At 37.0% G+C, this 14,885-nt stretch overlaps 1 protein-coding gene across 1 annotated transcript in view; it reads left to right on the plus strand.

Moving 5' to 3' along the window:
* Window positions 1–14,885, plus strand: part of vps37d (VPS37D subunit of ESCRT-I) — a 60,937-nt gene that overhangs the window by 11,147 nt on the left and 34,905 nt on the right. The window contains exon 2 of the mRNA XM_048189561.1: window positions 14,243–14,414. Coding sequence (XP_048045518.1) covers window positions 14,243–14,414 — 172 coding nt within the window. The remainder of the gene's footprint in view (window positions 1–14,242; window positions 14,415–14,885) is intronic.

The raw sequence follows: 14,885 nt of genomic DNA on the forward strand, positions 1-14,885 counted from the left end.
TCTAGTGGTCGCTGGTGTTTCTGACGTCACAAACTTCTTTGTAACCAATCACGTCAATGTACTCTGGCATATCATTACTATACCGTTAAGCAAGGAAGTCTCAAGTGGGCTTCACACAAGTTATCCCGGTATTTTTTTTTCTTTTGAAAAATCGGGTAGATTTAGCAATATAACGGATGTATGATGTATATTATGTTATGATGAACTATGCCTTTCTCCACTGATGTTCTGAGCTGTTCAAAGTGTTTCTAAGGATACTGATTTTTAGAAGTCAGCTGTCTGACTCTGAGATGGCGAACGGGAACATGGTTTGTGTTACATTAGCAACACATTATTAGCTGATTGATAACATAGTCAAGCAAAAGGCTAATCATATTAATTACTATTATGTGTCTGGAGAGAGTGATACCATTGTGCAGCATTTACCTTAGTAAAGTTGACCAAGGGGATCTCCAGACTCATGTGAGTGAGTGGAGGCAGGCTAATTAGCATATTCATAGATCTGCATATACTAAATGAAGCAAGGGTGTAAGGTTACATTCAAGCTATTTTGGGGCATGAAGATTTTTTTCACAGGAAAAAATGTTTAAATATGTCATTTTGGTGATCAAAGATGAGTTTTAAGGGATAAAATTATTGCCTACAGGGGAAATTTAAATGAAAATTAGAAATGTTGTCTTGGCAACTAACTGAAATAAGTTTAAGTACTACAATTTCTAAAACTAAAGCTGGAAAAAATAAATAAAGCAAAATAGAAAAAGATTTAAAAAAATGTAAAAAAAGAAATGATAAAAGCACATAAAATTAAATGAAAAAGGAATATATAAAAATAAAAGCTTATTAATTATACCATGATAGTATAAAAATAATACCATTCTATCTCTTATTCATATTAGTGAGTCATGTTGTACTATACAGATTTTTGTCCAATCAAATGTTCTGTAGAATAAATATGTCCCTCCCCCAATACCACCTGCAATTGACAATTGACCCTTCGCAAAGAACCGCCCCCTCCTTAGTTACTGTTGCTTTGTTCGACCAGCCGTAGCGCTGTCACACCACACGCAGTGAAAAATACATCGCGGAGCAAAGAGGACACTGATAACACGTCGACTGACATGACAAACCAGGTTACTTATGATATTAAACAAAGTCCCAGCTTTCAAACTGTGTAGTTTTTTTAAGAAATTCAAAAAATAAAAAACATTTTGTGGCTCTTTAATGTGTCGTGACAGATTGCTGTAGCGCCTCAGCTCAAGAGGCTTGTAAACCGATCATCTCTTCCTACTAGCTCATTTATAGCATTGAATAAACATGAATGAACATGATAAGGAATGTTGTTTCAAACGTGGAAAGATGTCAATATATACAATTTTCAAGTTTAACTCCACCGAGGTTAACTCCTGACTGCTTTGTCGGACAAAATGGCGGATTCGACGTTCTGATTGGTTAGATTGCTTGTCAATCAAACTCCCGGCGAAGGGTCAATTATGGTTCTAGTCTGTGACGTATTTGAAGCCGTTTTCTGTAAAAAAGGACAAACCCTTTGATATGTCTTGTCTAACTTCTTATTTCAGTAAGAAATATCTCAACACAAGAAATATTGCACTCAATATTGCAAAATTGCACTCATCAAGCAATTTTAAGGGGTCCTTAAAGTGTGACCAAAAAATAAAATAGCAATTTGCACTAGAAAACAGACATGTCTCCTAAATAAACTTAAGCAATTATGCATATTAGCACAGCATGCTTTGGGATATGTTACTCTTTTTTAGAGTACAAGATAAATATTCATATTTCGACCTCCATGTGTAGTTAAAAAAGATGACATGAATACAGAGTCCTGCTGAGCAGTCATAATTGTTAAGCAGAGCGTCAGAGTGAGTGTAATTTCTGGTTGTTGAATGCAGATTAGGTTTGCAGGAGAGATAAGAAGAACACCATCTCTGGCAAAGCTTTGGATTTTGAGTGAGAACTGTAGGAAAATCTATGACAACCCATATCCACTTCATTACCCAAACCATTTATCATCTTGTCTAGATCCCCAAAATGGCTCTACAGGAATTTAAACGATCCTTCACTGATCATACCCTCATTTAGTGGTCGACAACATCTGTATCATCTTTAAATAGATTCCGAAACTTTAAGTGACTCTTTGGAAAGATAGTGTGCTCTTTGTTTGCTGTGAAACCATGGAAATGCTTGCCTTGTTGGAGTGGGCTGCAGTAATGTGAAACAGTTAATGAGAGCTGAGAGCTTGTAGTCATACTGTCATGAAACAAGTAACATCTATCATGTTTTAGTTTGTGGTGTAAATTGCACCACATGATTTACCTAAGTAGGATAGGTTCCTGGGTCTACATCCATTATCAAACGATCATAGTTTTGACTCTATTCCTAATCTTAACCATAACCAACCCCTAAAACCAGAGACAAATGGTAGGAAACTCTACACAGTGCAGGCATGAATACTTGGCCACCACACTGCATTCGAGTGGTCCCGTTGTACATACTTACTGTGCATCCTTGCATAGCGGTAGCAAACTTCAGTACTCGAAGGGGCGATATAGCTGTAGTAGTTGATCTGAAAAAGAACTTACTTACCATAGAAATGACACATTACACTAATGGCCAGTAAATAACACCTTGGAATGCTAAGAATACAATTCATATAGTACTTGACGTGGCGGTGACACATTTTGGAATGCAAATTTGCATAGCTAGATGATTCACATACTTGCATATGCTTTCAGGCCTCACCAAGGAGGTCTGTAACACCTGGTTTGAGCTCTCCATTAGCATTCCCATTCATCTCAGTGGCAGTTTATTGGAAGCATGTGATTTGAAATTTGTCATTTTTGCCTATGGTTGCTCAGTTCTGCAGCCAAGTTGTTTTGGGCAAATTACCTGAGCTATGAAAATGATATATAGCTAATTATTCATGACAATGAATAACTGATGGAACTCAGTCCCAAACACTTCACTAAAGAAGCGTTTTCACACCAAGCTTGTTTGGAGCATTTGTTTTAGAACCTGGCTGTTTTCTCCTTTATTTTGGTTCATTTAGGCATATATGAACACTGCAATCGCACTCGGAGTCGCACAAAAACAACTGGCATGATTGAAATGAACTCTTATTGTATTGTTGGTAGTGTTTGAATATTAGAGATTCCAATTCTGCTTCTCGATTACGATTGTTATTGATTCACATTTTCGGTTCCAAGTTACAAAAGTTATTCAGTCAAGATCACTGAGTGATTTTCCTTAGTTCTTTAAATAACATTAATGACAGACAGCAGCAGGTATATTAGGCTGGTATATTAGCAGGTATATATGTAGGGGTCATGAACTGCATGGTTTTATTGTTTTAGAATGTTTCCTGTGGTGCACTTTTAGTGTTAGTATGATTTTTACATCAAAAATGGTCATAATTTAGAAATAAAAGGCAATTTTCCTACCCTGATTTTAACCCTCTGATTTGAACGCTCTGTTTTAAGGGGCGTGTCTGCTGTAAGACTTCAGTGTAAACGCCCACTGCTGTGATTGGCTAACATCTTTGCAAATTAAAAAGCTAAATATTACATGTTTAACTCTCTCGAAAACCTATAGCACATTTTTACTATTACAGCTCTCAAGGTTTACTAATCGTGTAAAGTGTTGATTATATTTAGATCTATGGCATTATATTTAGATTGTGGAATGAAAGGTTGCAGTGATGAGCATGTAACGTTAGCTGATCACAGACATGTTGAGCACATGAATGCAGCGATCTCATTATTCCAGAACTCAGCCACTGATAAACTTGCGCTGTTTGATTGACAGCTCCAGCGATTACAAAGGGAGCGTTCTTTGATCGCTTTCTATATATATTGTAATCGCAGTTTAAATAACAGATTATTTTCATCCTACTAAGAGAAATAATGTGAAGTTGACCATTAAGTCTTCACTGGTTTGATTTACTGAAAAAAACATAGAACAACTGACTGTACATGAATCAGAACAATCACTGTTCACAGATCAGGCATTAGAATTAACACAGTTACTTACATGTTGTCGCATTACTGTCGAGTCCATATCGTAAACATCTGTTTGTAAAGCCTGCTCCAAAATTGCGACTGATTTACAAAAGAATCCACATTGAAATGTAACATAAAACATAACATAAACAAAGATTAATAAATACTGTAGCAAATATATTGCTCATTGTTAGTTGATGTTGGTTAATACATTAATGTTAATAAATGAGACCTTATTGCAAAGTGTTACCATTTTTATTTATACTGTTTTATTTCTATAATCAGTTTGTGGAAAGGAGTTCAGTTAGGAGGTCAAAAGTTGTAGAAGCTCATAAATCATGTACAGTAAGGTCTGAAGAGACTGAAATCATACAGAAGAGAAGTCAGTCAGTTGAGTTAGTGGCAAAACCTTTTACAGTACTTGAGTATTGTTGTCTTTTACTGTAAATGATAATTCATACTCAGAAAGTAGAACTGAAATGACATTCATTACAAGATGATTAGTTAAAACATTTCAAATACACCTGTAGAATATTTTTTCTAGACATGTATTTCGCCATTGAGGATTTCTTAAAATAATCTTGTCTCGTCTCGTTCTCATGAACTCAGTCTCGAGTCTCGTCTCATCTCGTGAGCTACCTGTCTCGTCACACCCCTACCTCTTATATATCAAAAGCTCAAGGAAAATTTGATTTCTCAGTTCATGACCCCTTTAAGACCTAACGCTTGCCAATATAATGATACACAAATGTTTTCTTTTTCAACTGTTTACGTTCACTTGAGACAAAACCGACTGTGTTTATGAGAATATTTTGACACAATTTTGTGTGTTTTGGTCCGTTCAGTTCTCTTTCGCGTCTTCTTGAGCTTGAATGGTTTAAAATCACATTAAAATGTGCACACAGGAATCGATAAGCGGATTTGTAATTTTTATTTTTATTTTAAAGTATCCGAATCCTGACCTGAAGTATCTGATTCCAGAACTGGAATTGATTTTTGATTCCCAACCATACTCTGGAGGGTTTCTCTGTGAGAAAGCAATGCAACCCAATGGACCAACAAACTAAGCTGTATCATAATTCATAATGGAAAATGTGCTACGTAAAAAAACAGCAGTGTCTGATTCTGTTAGGGGAGTACATTACTCATACTAGATGAAAACCAAAGAGTGCCTCTTCATCATATCCAAGTCCAATTCATGCTTTTATGAAAGAATTGGGCGCTGGTAAATATCTAATATAATTAAATATATTTACTTAAAATAAAAAAATGTAAAAACACTAAAAATTTTGAATGGCCATCCATCGAGAAAAAATGACATCTACTAGCAGGGCCTAATGGTCCGAAAACCAACAAAACCTTGACCCTTTGGAGCAAACTCTAAACCTTGTATGCCTAAACTTACTCACCCCTAAAAAATGGAATGATGTCAAACTGGGACAGCACAGACATCTCATGTGTTTGCGTTTTACTCTTCACGGCTCAATTCGTCATGCAGAACTGATGCGTGTAATTTGCAATCACTTAGTATTATGTGATCAAAAAACCGCTTGGCATTTTCCATCTGCATTTGATGAGGGATTAGTTCTGAATATTTACATTGCTTATACTGTATATAATAATCCTTTAATTAGAAAATGATTATCTGCTCGTTCTGTGCTCCACAATTCTGGAGAAGTTGTCTCTAAGGAAAAACATTCAACCATCACCTGCTCTCTTGAGGCGTTGATGGAGCGTTCCTGTGTAAACAGCAATTATGTCAAGAGTTGAAACAAGCAATTGACCTTAAAAGTTTGAAGTTTGAAGTTATTTCCGAACAAAAAGAACCTCGCGTAACCTTAACCACGTTCTGATCACGTATGCTCTTTTGAGTTATTCTAAGCAGCTCAAGTATTCCAATTTCGTCGTCTTCAGAAGATGGTGGCTTGATCAAAGGGGACTGCCTTTCTCACATTCCCCCTTAGCCAGATAGATTCTGTAATAGATGTGCCACCAGTGGGAATATCACCACCACGTTTGGGGGTCTCGCGCATTAAGAAGGAAGGCGAAATTCTCATATTCGTTGAGCGAATGAATCATTAATCCTCTTATATGCTTGACTAAGCACACTCAGTCTTTGTAATGTTCTCCAAGTTTTGAAATGCATAAAACTGGCAGTTAATATTCATTGCAGCAACAGGAGAAGAAAAATGAAGTTCTGTTAAGACCCAAACCCTCACTTACAGTGAAAGTAGGGGTCTGTGGTTTCGACTGATGTCTGGGCCTTTGCGAATGCTTTCCATGAGGACATTGGTTTGGACTTGTCTCTGCTTTTCCCTCCATGGTTAGAGAGTGGTCTTGGGCCATGTCATGCAGGACAGTCAGAGCGGATAATGGCACTTTTTTTTAAAGGACATGTGGACAGATTTGTCCAGCAGCCATTCCAAAAGGATTATTTCGTCATGGGACCTTGTTTTATTGTAATTAAGCAACTCGTGGTAGACTGAGGCGGTTGGTTAATCAAGCATTGTCTCTGATGCCGCTCCAGGCTGTGTCCCCTTTTCAACGGCAAATCACTGAAAGAATGCTCATTCAGTTTCATCTGGAAATCATCAGCTTGCTTTTACAGAAATATAGCTGAATGTCAATATTTAGTGGCGTTCAGACAGAATGAAATTGTGGTGAGTGAGGTCTTTACCTCCGAGTTACTCTGTTGCTGTTTGTGATGCTGTCATGTGTTCATTATTTTTCTCTCGTATTACTTGTGGTTTGATCTTGAGCCATAAGCCTTCTTGTCACAGCCATGAATTGGGCATTGCGATAAAATCAAATATGAATTAAGCAGAATATTAGTAAGTCTGGTTATACATTTCCCACTTCACACGCCCTCGATTGTGAGTTGATTCAGTTTGATTATATTTCAGTTAAATATGTATTTTGCTTGTATGAAAAAAGATTCTCTCTCAGCTGCTGCCATTAACCTTCTAACTTGGTACAAAAATACAAACAATACTTGATACAAACAATAGGGCCCAAACTATGCATATCAATGATTTTATTTAACAGATATAATAATGAACACAACCAAAACAAAAAAAAGTTTAAAGTAAGCTTTTAATTGCCTTTCCTGTGTAAAACAGTTATTAAAAATATATAAAATTATTAAAAATGACAAGAAAGATTACAGCTCTGAATGGGTGTACATATTATGTATACATATTATCCATTCACACACTGTATACTATACTGTAATTAAAAATAATTTCCATTTATCCATTCTGTATATTAAAATATATTAATGTCAGTGTAAGTAATGATAACTTGATTCCATAAATGCTCTGACAAGGATCCACCAGTCTGATTCAAATGATCTCCTAAGTTTGTGAGTGTTTTGAAAAATTGAATTGCTTGTTTGTTTTTTAATTGAACTGCACTGGTTGAGTAGTATGCTTTTTTTTTTTTTTTTTGCTCACTAAATGAACCAGTTAAAAAGAGTCATCTGTACATGAATTGGTCTACTTTGGCTACGCTGTATGTTTTTATTCACTAAAAAGAGCTGGTACATAAGTCCCCCCCTTGGAATTATAATGTTCTTCTGCATTCTGAGCAGTTTTGAGATATTGAGTTTCAAAGTTTTTGCATTCCATATCGCAAAAATTATATGGGGAACAAGTTTCTTTCATGCATGAAAATGACAGAGACCCTAAATTTATTCTAACTGTTACTGTACAATATCAAAATCCTCTCAAATTTGTAAATGGGGATTTTTGGAACAGGTCAAATGCAGATAGAACCTTCTAATTCTAAAAAAATCACACTTCACTTGGAAATATAAGGTTCTATCTTGCAAAACATTATTTGAAGCAATACTTTTCAAGAAACAAACAGTTTGTTACAATGTTTTAAAACAAATTATAAGTAATGTGTTGACAAGCATGAGAAAGTTCAATGTAATGCTTTCTATTACATTTATTTCATATTTTAGAATGGATATTTTTTTTCTTGTTCAAGTTAAGCATAAAAGGCAGTGCAGAATATTTTGTCCAGTGCAGATGTTAAATTTAGGTAGGAATATGGTGGGTAATTTAACACATTATTGCAGGAAGCATTTAAGTTTAAGTTTCCTTTTGTTTAGACAGAAAGCAGCTACTGTAATACATCTGAGCAGGACTTTATTCCACAGAAAGTGGGACAGGTAAAATGGCTTTATCTCTAGACATCAGTATGGCTGAAATAACATGTTAACGTTTATTGTTATAATTAAGACCCCATCAATTAAATTGTTGAGTATTTGAACTTTTAAGGCTTAATATTGTAAAATTTAAGACATTTTAAGACTAAAAAAATGCAAGAAAACAGACAATGCTTCAGCAAAGGTGTAACAAAGTTTAATACACATTGAAAAATTTTCACTGACTATAATTAAAAATATTTCAAATTTAAAATATTTAAATTATTTCAACTATGCAACAACTCAGTTTTTACCAACAGTGTAAAATGTAACATTTCATCTCACTTAATGTAGATTATACACTTTAATCCAGTATGCCATAGCATAGAGCTTTATACAATACAGCTCAATTCAAGCACACAGAATGGATCAAGGTTAGAACATATCCTAATATATAAAAAACTTTCCCTTGTATGACAATGACATGACTGGAATAAAGCAAATAGACTACAAAACCTGAACCTATCCTCTTAATAGTGCTGCTGTCTAGCGTGGTGACTAACTATGAAAATAACTCCTCAGCAATAGCTACAGCAAAACACAAAAAAAGACTGAAATTCCCTGGAATTTGGGCTGCTGTCATTGACAAGATCATAAATGAAATAGTCAATCATGAGGTTTCTAATAAACATTGTTTTGTGTGGAATTATTAAGTCTTCTCTTCACTGATTTAGCATTTTCTGCAGTCTTATCCGCTATCAAGGCGCATTCAGGGACATGACAAAAAAAGCTGATCCTGATTGATTCTCATGTATGCATTCAAAGTGCTGATTGGCTCACAGATAGAACCTTATAGAACAAAGTTTTCGACTTTGTAGATAGAACCTTTTTGTTTTCTAAAAAAAGTCCCAAAATGGACACAACTTTAAAAAAGAACATCACATAATATAAATATATGATGTAAATATATGTAAATATAATGTCCATTTGTAAAAGCAACATGTGTCTAACATCTTTCCAGACATGAGAAGCATTTATTAACACTCTGACAAGCTGCGCATAAAATAATCGCAGCCTTTGCCAAATCAAGTGCGGTTTAATTGCGATAAATTGTGCAGCCCTATTTTAAACCAACGGTTGGGTTTGTCCATATTTGACCCAAGCATGGCTTGAAACAACCTAGCATTTTTTAGAGTCTATGCTGTATGTTTTTAATCACTAAAAAGATTCGGTTCATAAGAGTAATTTGTTCATGAATTGGGCCACATTGGCTATACTGTCTGTTTTCATTCACTAAAAAGAACCAATTCATAAGAGTAATTTGTTCATGAATTGCACCACAATGGTTATGCTGAATATTTTTATTCATTAAAAAAGAACCAATTCTTAAGAGTTATTTGATTAATTGATATGAAGTTTCTTCAAATGAAGATTATGATAAACTTTTCACCCAGCCTTAAAGTTAAATGCTGAATGTCTTTGTTCACACGCGGATATGGGCCGTTGCCCAAGCCATACCCAGATACCTCACTGTTCTCATGAAACATAAGGAGCTTTTCTCTACAAATCAAACATATTAGCTAAAGTCTTCAGTCACATTAGTATAAAGCTGGAGGCTATTGTTTTCTCTTTCTTAGATTTCCTACAGTCTCCCTTGGACACGTCCATGGATTCTGTGCCTGGCATAATAAGCTAACCTCACATGACCCCTAAGGTATTTGATGTATTGAGTTGCATTATTCACACTCACTCTGTACGGCTCATAATTCCTGAATAAAATTTTGAGTTCTCTGTGTTCTTGCATTCCTGTCTTCTGTGGTTTGACCTTGATGGTCATCTTGTATGAGGAGCTGCATTCTTAACGTCCTTACACAGGATTACATTGAAGTTAAGGTTCATCTGCTCCAAATGAGTAAAAGACACCACCGTTGTGGACCGTGCTTCTTCGGTATGTAAAAAGAAAAAGCTTTAGACACTAACACTGAGTGCGTTTACATGCATGTTCTTAACCCGACAATGCATGTGGTCATGTAAACGTGTTTATCGGAGTAAGGTCATAAATGGCTTAAGCATAAACCAGTCGCCACATCTAGATTTTTGCCCTTACACCGATTTCGCCCAGCATGTAAACGCATTAACCTGCTTTCTGTCGGCTTATTGAATTGCGCATGTGTGATGTGTGACAGGAATGCATCCGTACTGCAGACAGAGTAAACGATTTGCAGTAAGGGAGGAGGAAATATCACAGACTCTATCTTGACCCAAATATTATAAAAATGTGTTTCATCTTGTGCAGCAGAAGTAGAAGTGGTATAGCCAATATGCTGCATCTGTAACTGCATGAGAGGATAATATATGCACCATAAGTTTCCCGCTGACATGTTGCAATACTTTTCTTTAGTTTTTAATGCCTTATTTAACATCACGTAACAAATAATCTGATTTATTAAAAAAGTCAGGTAAACGCAGTTTACTTGCATTGTCGGGTTATGATTTGCATTTTGTGAGTTATTGGCATTCTGGTGTGCATGTAAACATGCTCACTGTGTCCTAACTAGGCGCTATATGATTAATCCCACAGTCAAAAAAGTTTTTTTTTCAGCTATCTTTTGTAAATGATGCAGCCGTGACAAGCAACAGGACATTTTGTCCTGGAAAACATTATAGTAACGTGCCAAAACTTTTTGTTAAAACATGCCAACAAACATGCTAAATCATGCTAACAACACCAAATAATATGCTAACAATGCCTAAAAACACTTGTTAAGAAATACTAACTATTAAGGTACAAACCCGATTCCAAAAAAGTTGGGACTCTGTACAAATTGTGAATAAAAAAGGAATGCAATAATTTATAAATCTCATAAACTTATATTTTATTCACAATAGAATATAGATAACATATCAAATGTTGAAAGTGAGACATTTTGAAATATTGAAATATTTTGAAATATTGGCTCATTTTGGATTTCATGAGAGCTACACATTCCAAAAAAGTTGGGACAGGTAGAATAAGAGGCCGGAAAAGTTAAATGTACATATAAGGAACAGCTGGAGGACCAATTTGCAACTTATTAGGTCAATTGGCAACATGATTGGGTATAAAAAGAGTCTTTCAGAAGTCAAGATGTCCATAGGATCACCAATTCCCCCAATGCTGCGGCGAATTACAGTGGAGGAATATCAGAAAGGAGTTTCTCAGAGAAAAATTGCAAAGAGTTTGAAGTTATCATCATCATCTACAGTGCATAATATCATCCAAAGGTTCAGAGAATCTGGAACAATCTCTGTGCATAAGGGTCAAGGCCAGAAAACCATACTGGATGCCCGTGATCTTCGGGCCCTTAGACGGCACTGCATCACATACAGGAATGCTACTGTAATGGAAATCACAACATGGGCTCAGGAATGCTTCCAGAAAACATTGTCGGTGAACACAATCCACCGTGCCATTCGCCGTTGCCGGCTAAAACTCTATAGGTCAAAAAAGAAGCCATATCTAAACATGGCGCAGGCCAAGGCTCATTTAAAATGGACTGTGGCAAAGTGGAAAACTGTTCTGTGGTCAGACGAATCAAAATTTGAAGTTCTTTTTGGAAAACTGGGATGCCATGTCATCCGGAATAAAGAGGACAAGGACAACCCAAGTTGTTATCAGCGCTCAGTTCAGAAGCCTGCATCTCTGATGGTATGGGGTTGCATGAGTGCGTGTGGCATGGGCAGCTTACACATCTGGAAAGGCACGATCAATGCTGAAAGGTATATCCAAGTTCTAGAACAACATATGCTCCCATCCAGACGTCGTCTCTTTCAGGGAAGACCTTGCATTTTCCAACATGACAATGCCAGACCACATACTGGATCAATTACAACAAAAATGATGGCTGCGTAGAAGAAGGATCCGGGTACTGAAATGGCCAGCCTGCAGTCCAGATCTTTCACACATAGAAAACATTTGGCGCATCATAAAGAGGAAGATGCGACACAGAAGACCTAAGACAGTTGAGCAACTAGAAGCCTGTATTAGACAAGAATGGGACAACATTCCTATTCCTAAACTTGTGCAACTTGTCTCCTCAGTCCCCAGACGTTTGCAGACTGTTATAAAAAGAAGAGGGGATGCAACACAGTGGTAAACATGGCCTTGTCCCAACTTTTTTGAGATGTGTTGATGCCATTAAATTTAAAATCAACTTATTTTTCCCTTAAAATGATACATTTTCTCAGTTTAAACATTTGATATGTCATCTATGTTGTATTCTGAATAAAATATTGAAATTTGAATCTTCCACATCATTGCATTCTGTTTTTATTCACAATTTGTACAGTGTCCCAACTTTTTTGGAATCGGGTTTGTAGTCACATTAGTGATTTCAGTGAAAAAAATCCATTGTTTCTTGTCAATAGCATAACAAAGTATGAAGCACCGCTCACATATAACTCACTTTTAAACCAAGCAGTTTTCTGTTGATCAGTGTGGTGAATCTATGTGAACTTGAAAATTACCAAAATCTGTATGGGGAACCTTTTCACCCTCATGCAAAACTCCCAGTGCAAGGATTCCTATTGGAATGATGCTCATGAGATTTTGCTGAGCAACAAAAAATGTGACCGCACCTAAAGAAACATGGTAGCATTTCCTAAAAACATGTGGTCTGATGTGCTTTCTTAGTGATCTTAGTAATCTTAGTGCTCAAATCTAATTGGTCTGAAAAGGTTTATTAGGTTTACTAGTATTGATATGGTTTCTTGGAGGTCTAATGAGGTCATATGGTGTCTGAAGTGGCCTAATATGGCCTGTCTGACCTTCTTTCTGCTTTTCTCTTACAATAAAACCTTCAAACCTCAAACTTTTAAAACTATTTTATACTTTCAGGCCAGCCTTTGTCAAGTCATCAAACTTTACTAAACTTAACTTTACTAGTTCTCAAATCATATTTTAATCTATGTTTAATATTGTTGACCATATAATATTACATTTGCTATTTTTCCACTCTCAATATAAATGTACAGTACATATCCAGCTGCCTTTATAATTTTAGAAGCAGGTCCCTTATCATCATATTTGGGGGTACTTGGCATCAAAAAGCTTGTAAGTGCCTGGCTTACTTGATCCGTCACCTGATACAGTGGGTAGGCCTACAGCAGTTGAACTAGAAGGCCTGTACTTGGTGACCTTCTGTGATTTAAAGTGTCATGAAACCTCCCCTTCCCCCCCTGTTTTAACCTAGTCATTCACACCTCTGAGTTGAAAAAACTCATTTTCACCGAAATTGCCCGGAACAGTTTGTCCCAGGACCTTTTTTCCTCCAGACCTGTTGCTGTCTGTGTTTCCATCATGATCTAAAGTACCATGAAGATTAGTCCGGTGACGTAGGACTGCGCGTGACTTTCCAGTTCCAGCTGGATTTCGTCCTCCACATATAAGCTTAATAAAGCCTGAACCTCGTTGTCAGTCCATCGGTCATAATTTTGAAACCCCATTATTGATTTGAACATTATCGATAGATACTGCACGCACCGCAACAGACTTTTAAAAATGGTGGTTGAAATAAAATGCTGCGTGAACTTAACCAATCCGCATGTTCAGTGCCCAAGTCTCACCCCCGAAAGGTCCTGAACTTTAAAAAAGTACTACATCGTGAGCAGGGACTTTCTGAGGGGGAAATTTTTGCCTGGAACTTTATTTAGACCCTAGTCCCTGGAGTTGAAACACACCGAGTTCCACCCCAAAGTTCCTAGTTTCTGGGGAAAGTTCCTGCGGTGGAAACATGACTAAAGTCTCAAGAAATGGGTGTGTAAAGCTGTGGAAATGTGGGAGAGTAGAGGGTGGAAAAGGGGAGACAATAACCAATAAAACCTGCACTGCACTCATTATACAGACACATGAATAATAAAACATGTCAGTGTGAACCCCCCTCAAGATTGAATACACATTACATAAGAAATGGACTTTAATATAAACATGTTTAACTGATTAACACATCTTGGTCTTTCTTTAGGTTGTAGAATCGGTATTTGTAAAGATGCTGTCTTTGTTGTTCCAGTTTGATGAATAACTGAAATTTGTGTTCAGTTTCAGGAACTCCAGCTGGACAGGGAAACCTTGTTGGTAACCAATCGGAGTCTTGCAGAAGACAGCCTTTCACATCGCCCTCACCTTCAAAACGGCAAGCTGCGATTGGCTGCAAAGTACGAGGAGCTGGCAAAGCTGACCGCTGCCTGCAGGGAAAAGCAAAGCCGACTTGGTGAGTAAAAGTTTAGCGTCTTGTGAGATTTAAGGTCTGGGTATACTTCACTGTCTGCGCCTGGACGTGTCTCGCACGCAGTCGTGTCGGATGCACACGGATGACCGAGTTCGAAAACATGCGCGGTACAACTTTTTTCTATACTCGACCAGACATCAGAAAAATAGTGCATCCACCATTGCAACATAGTTAGTTTTTGAATCACTTTTTCCACACTCTTCTTTGACGGCTGCACACTGCGCTCAGTACTGTGCTTATTGCCACCTAGTGGACTCTTCTGTCCTGCTTGCGCATGCACTGTTGCAAACGCACCATCCGCGCGGTCTCAAAATTTGGGCTGCACAGGGACGGGGTGCGCGGATGTACGCGAGCCCTCCGGATGATGATAATTGCATCATGCGGACGGTGCACGAATGCGGATGGCCGAAGTACTTTGGCCTTTATGCTGTGATGCTAATAACACCAAGGGTT

The sequence above is a fragment of the Megalobrama amblycephala genome, linkage group LG4 (assembly GCF_018812025.1).
Source record: "Megalobrama amblycephala isolate DHTTF-2021 linkage group LG4, ASM1881202v1, whole genome shotgun sequence".
Taxonomy (NCBI): domain Eukaryota; kingdom Metazoa; phylum Chordata; class Actinopteri; order Cypriniformes; family Xenocyprididae; genus Megalobrama; species Megalobrama amblycephala.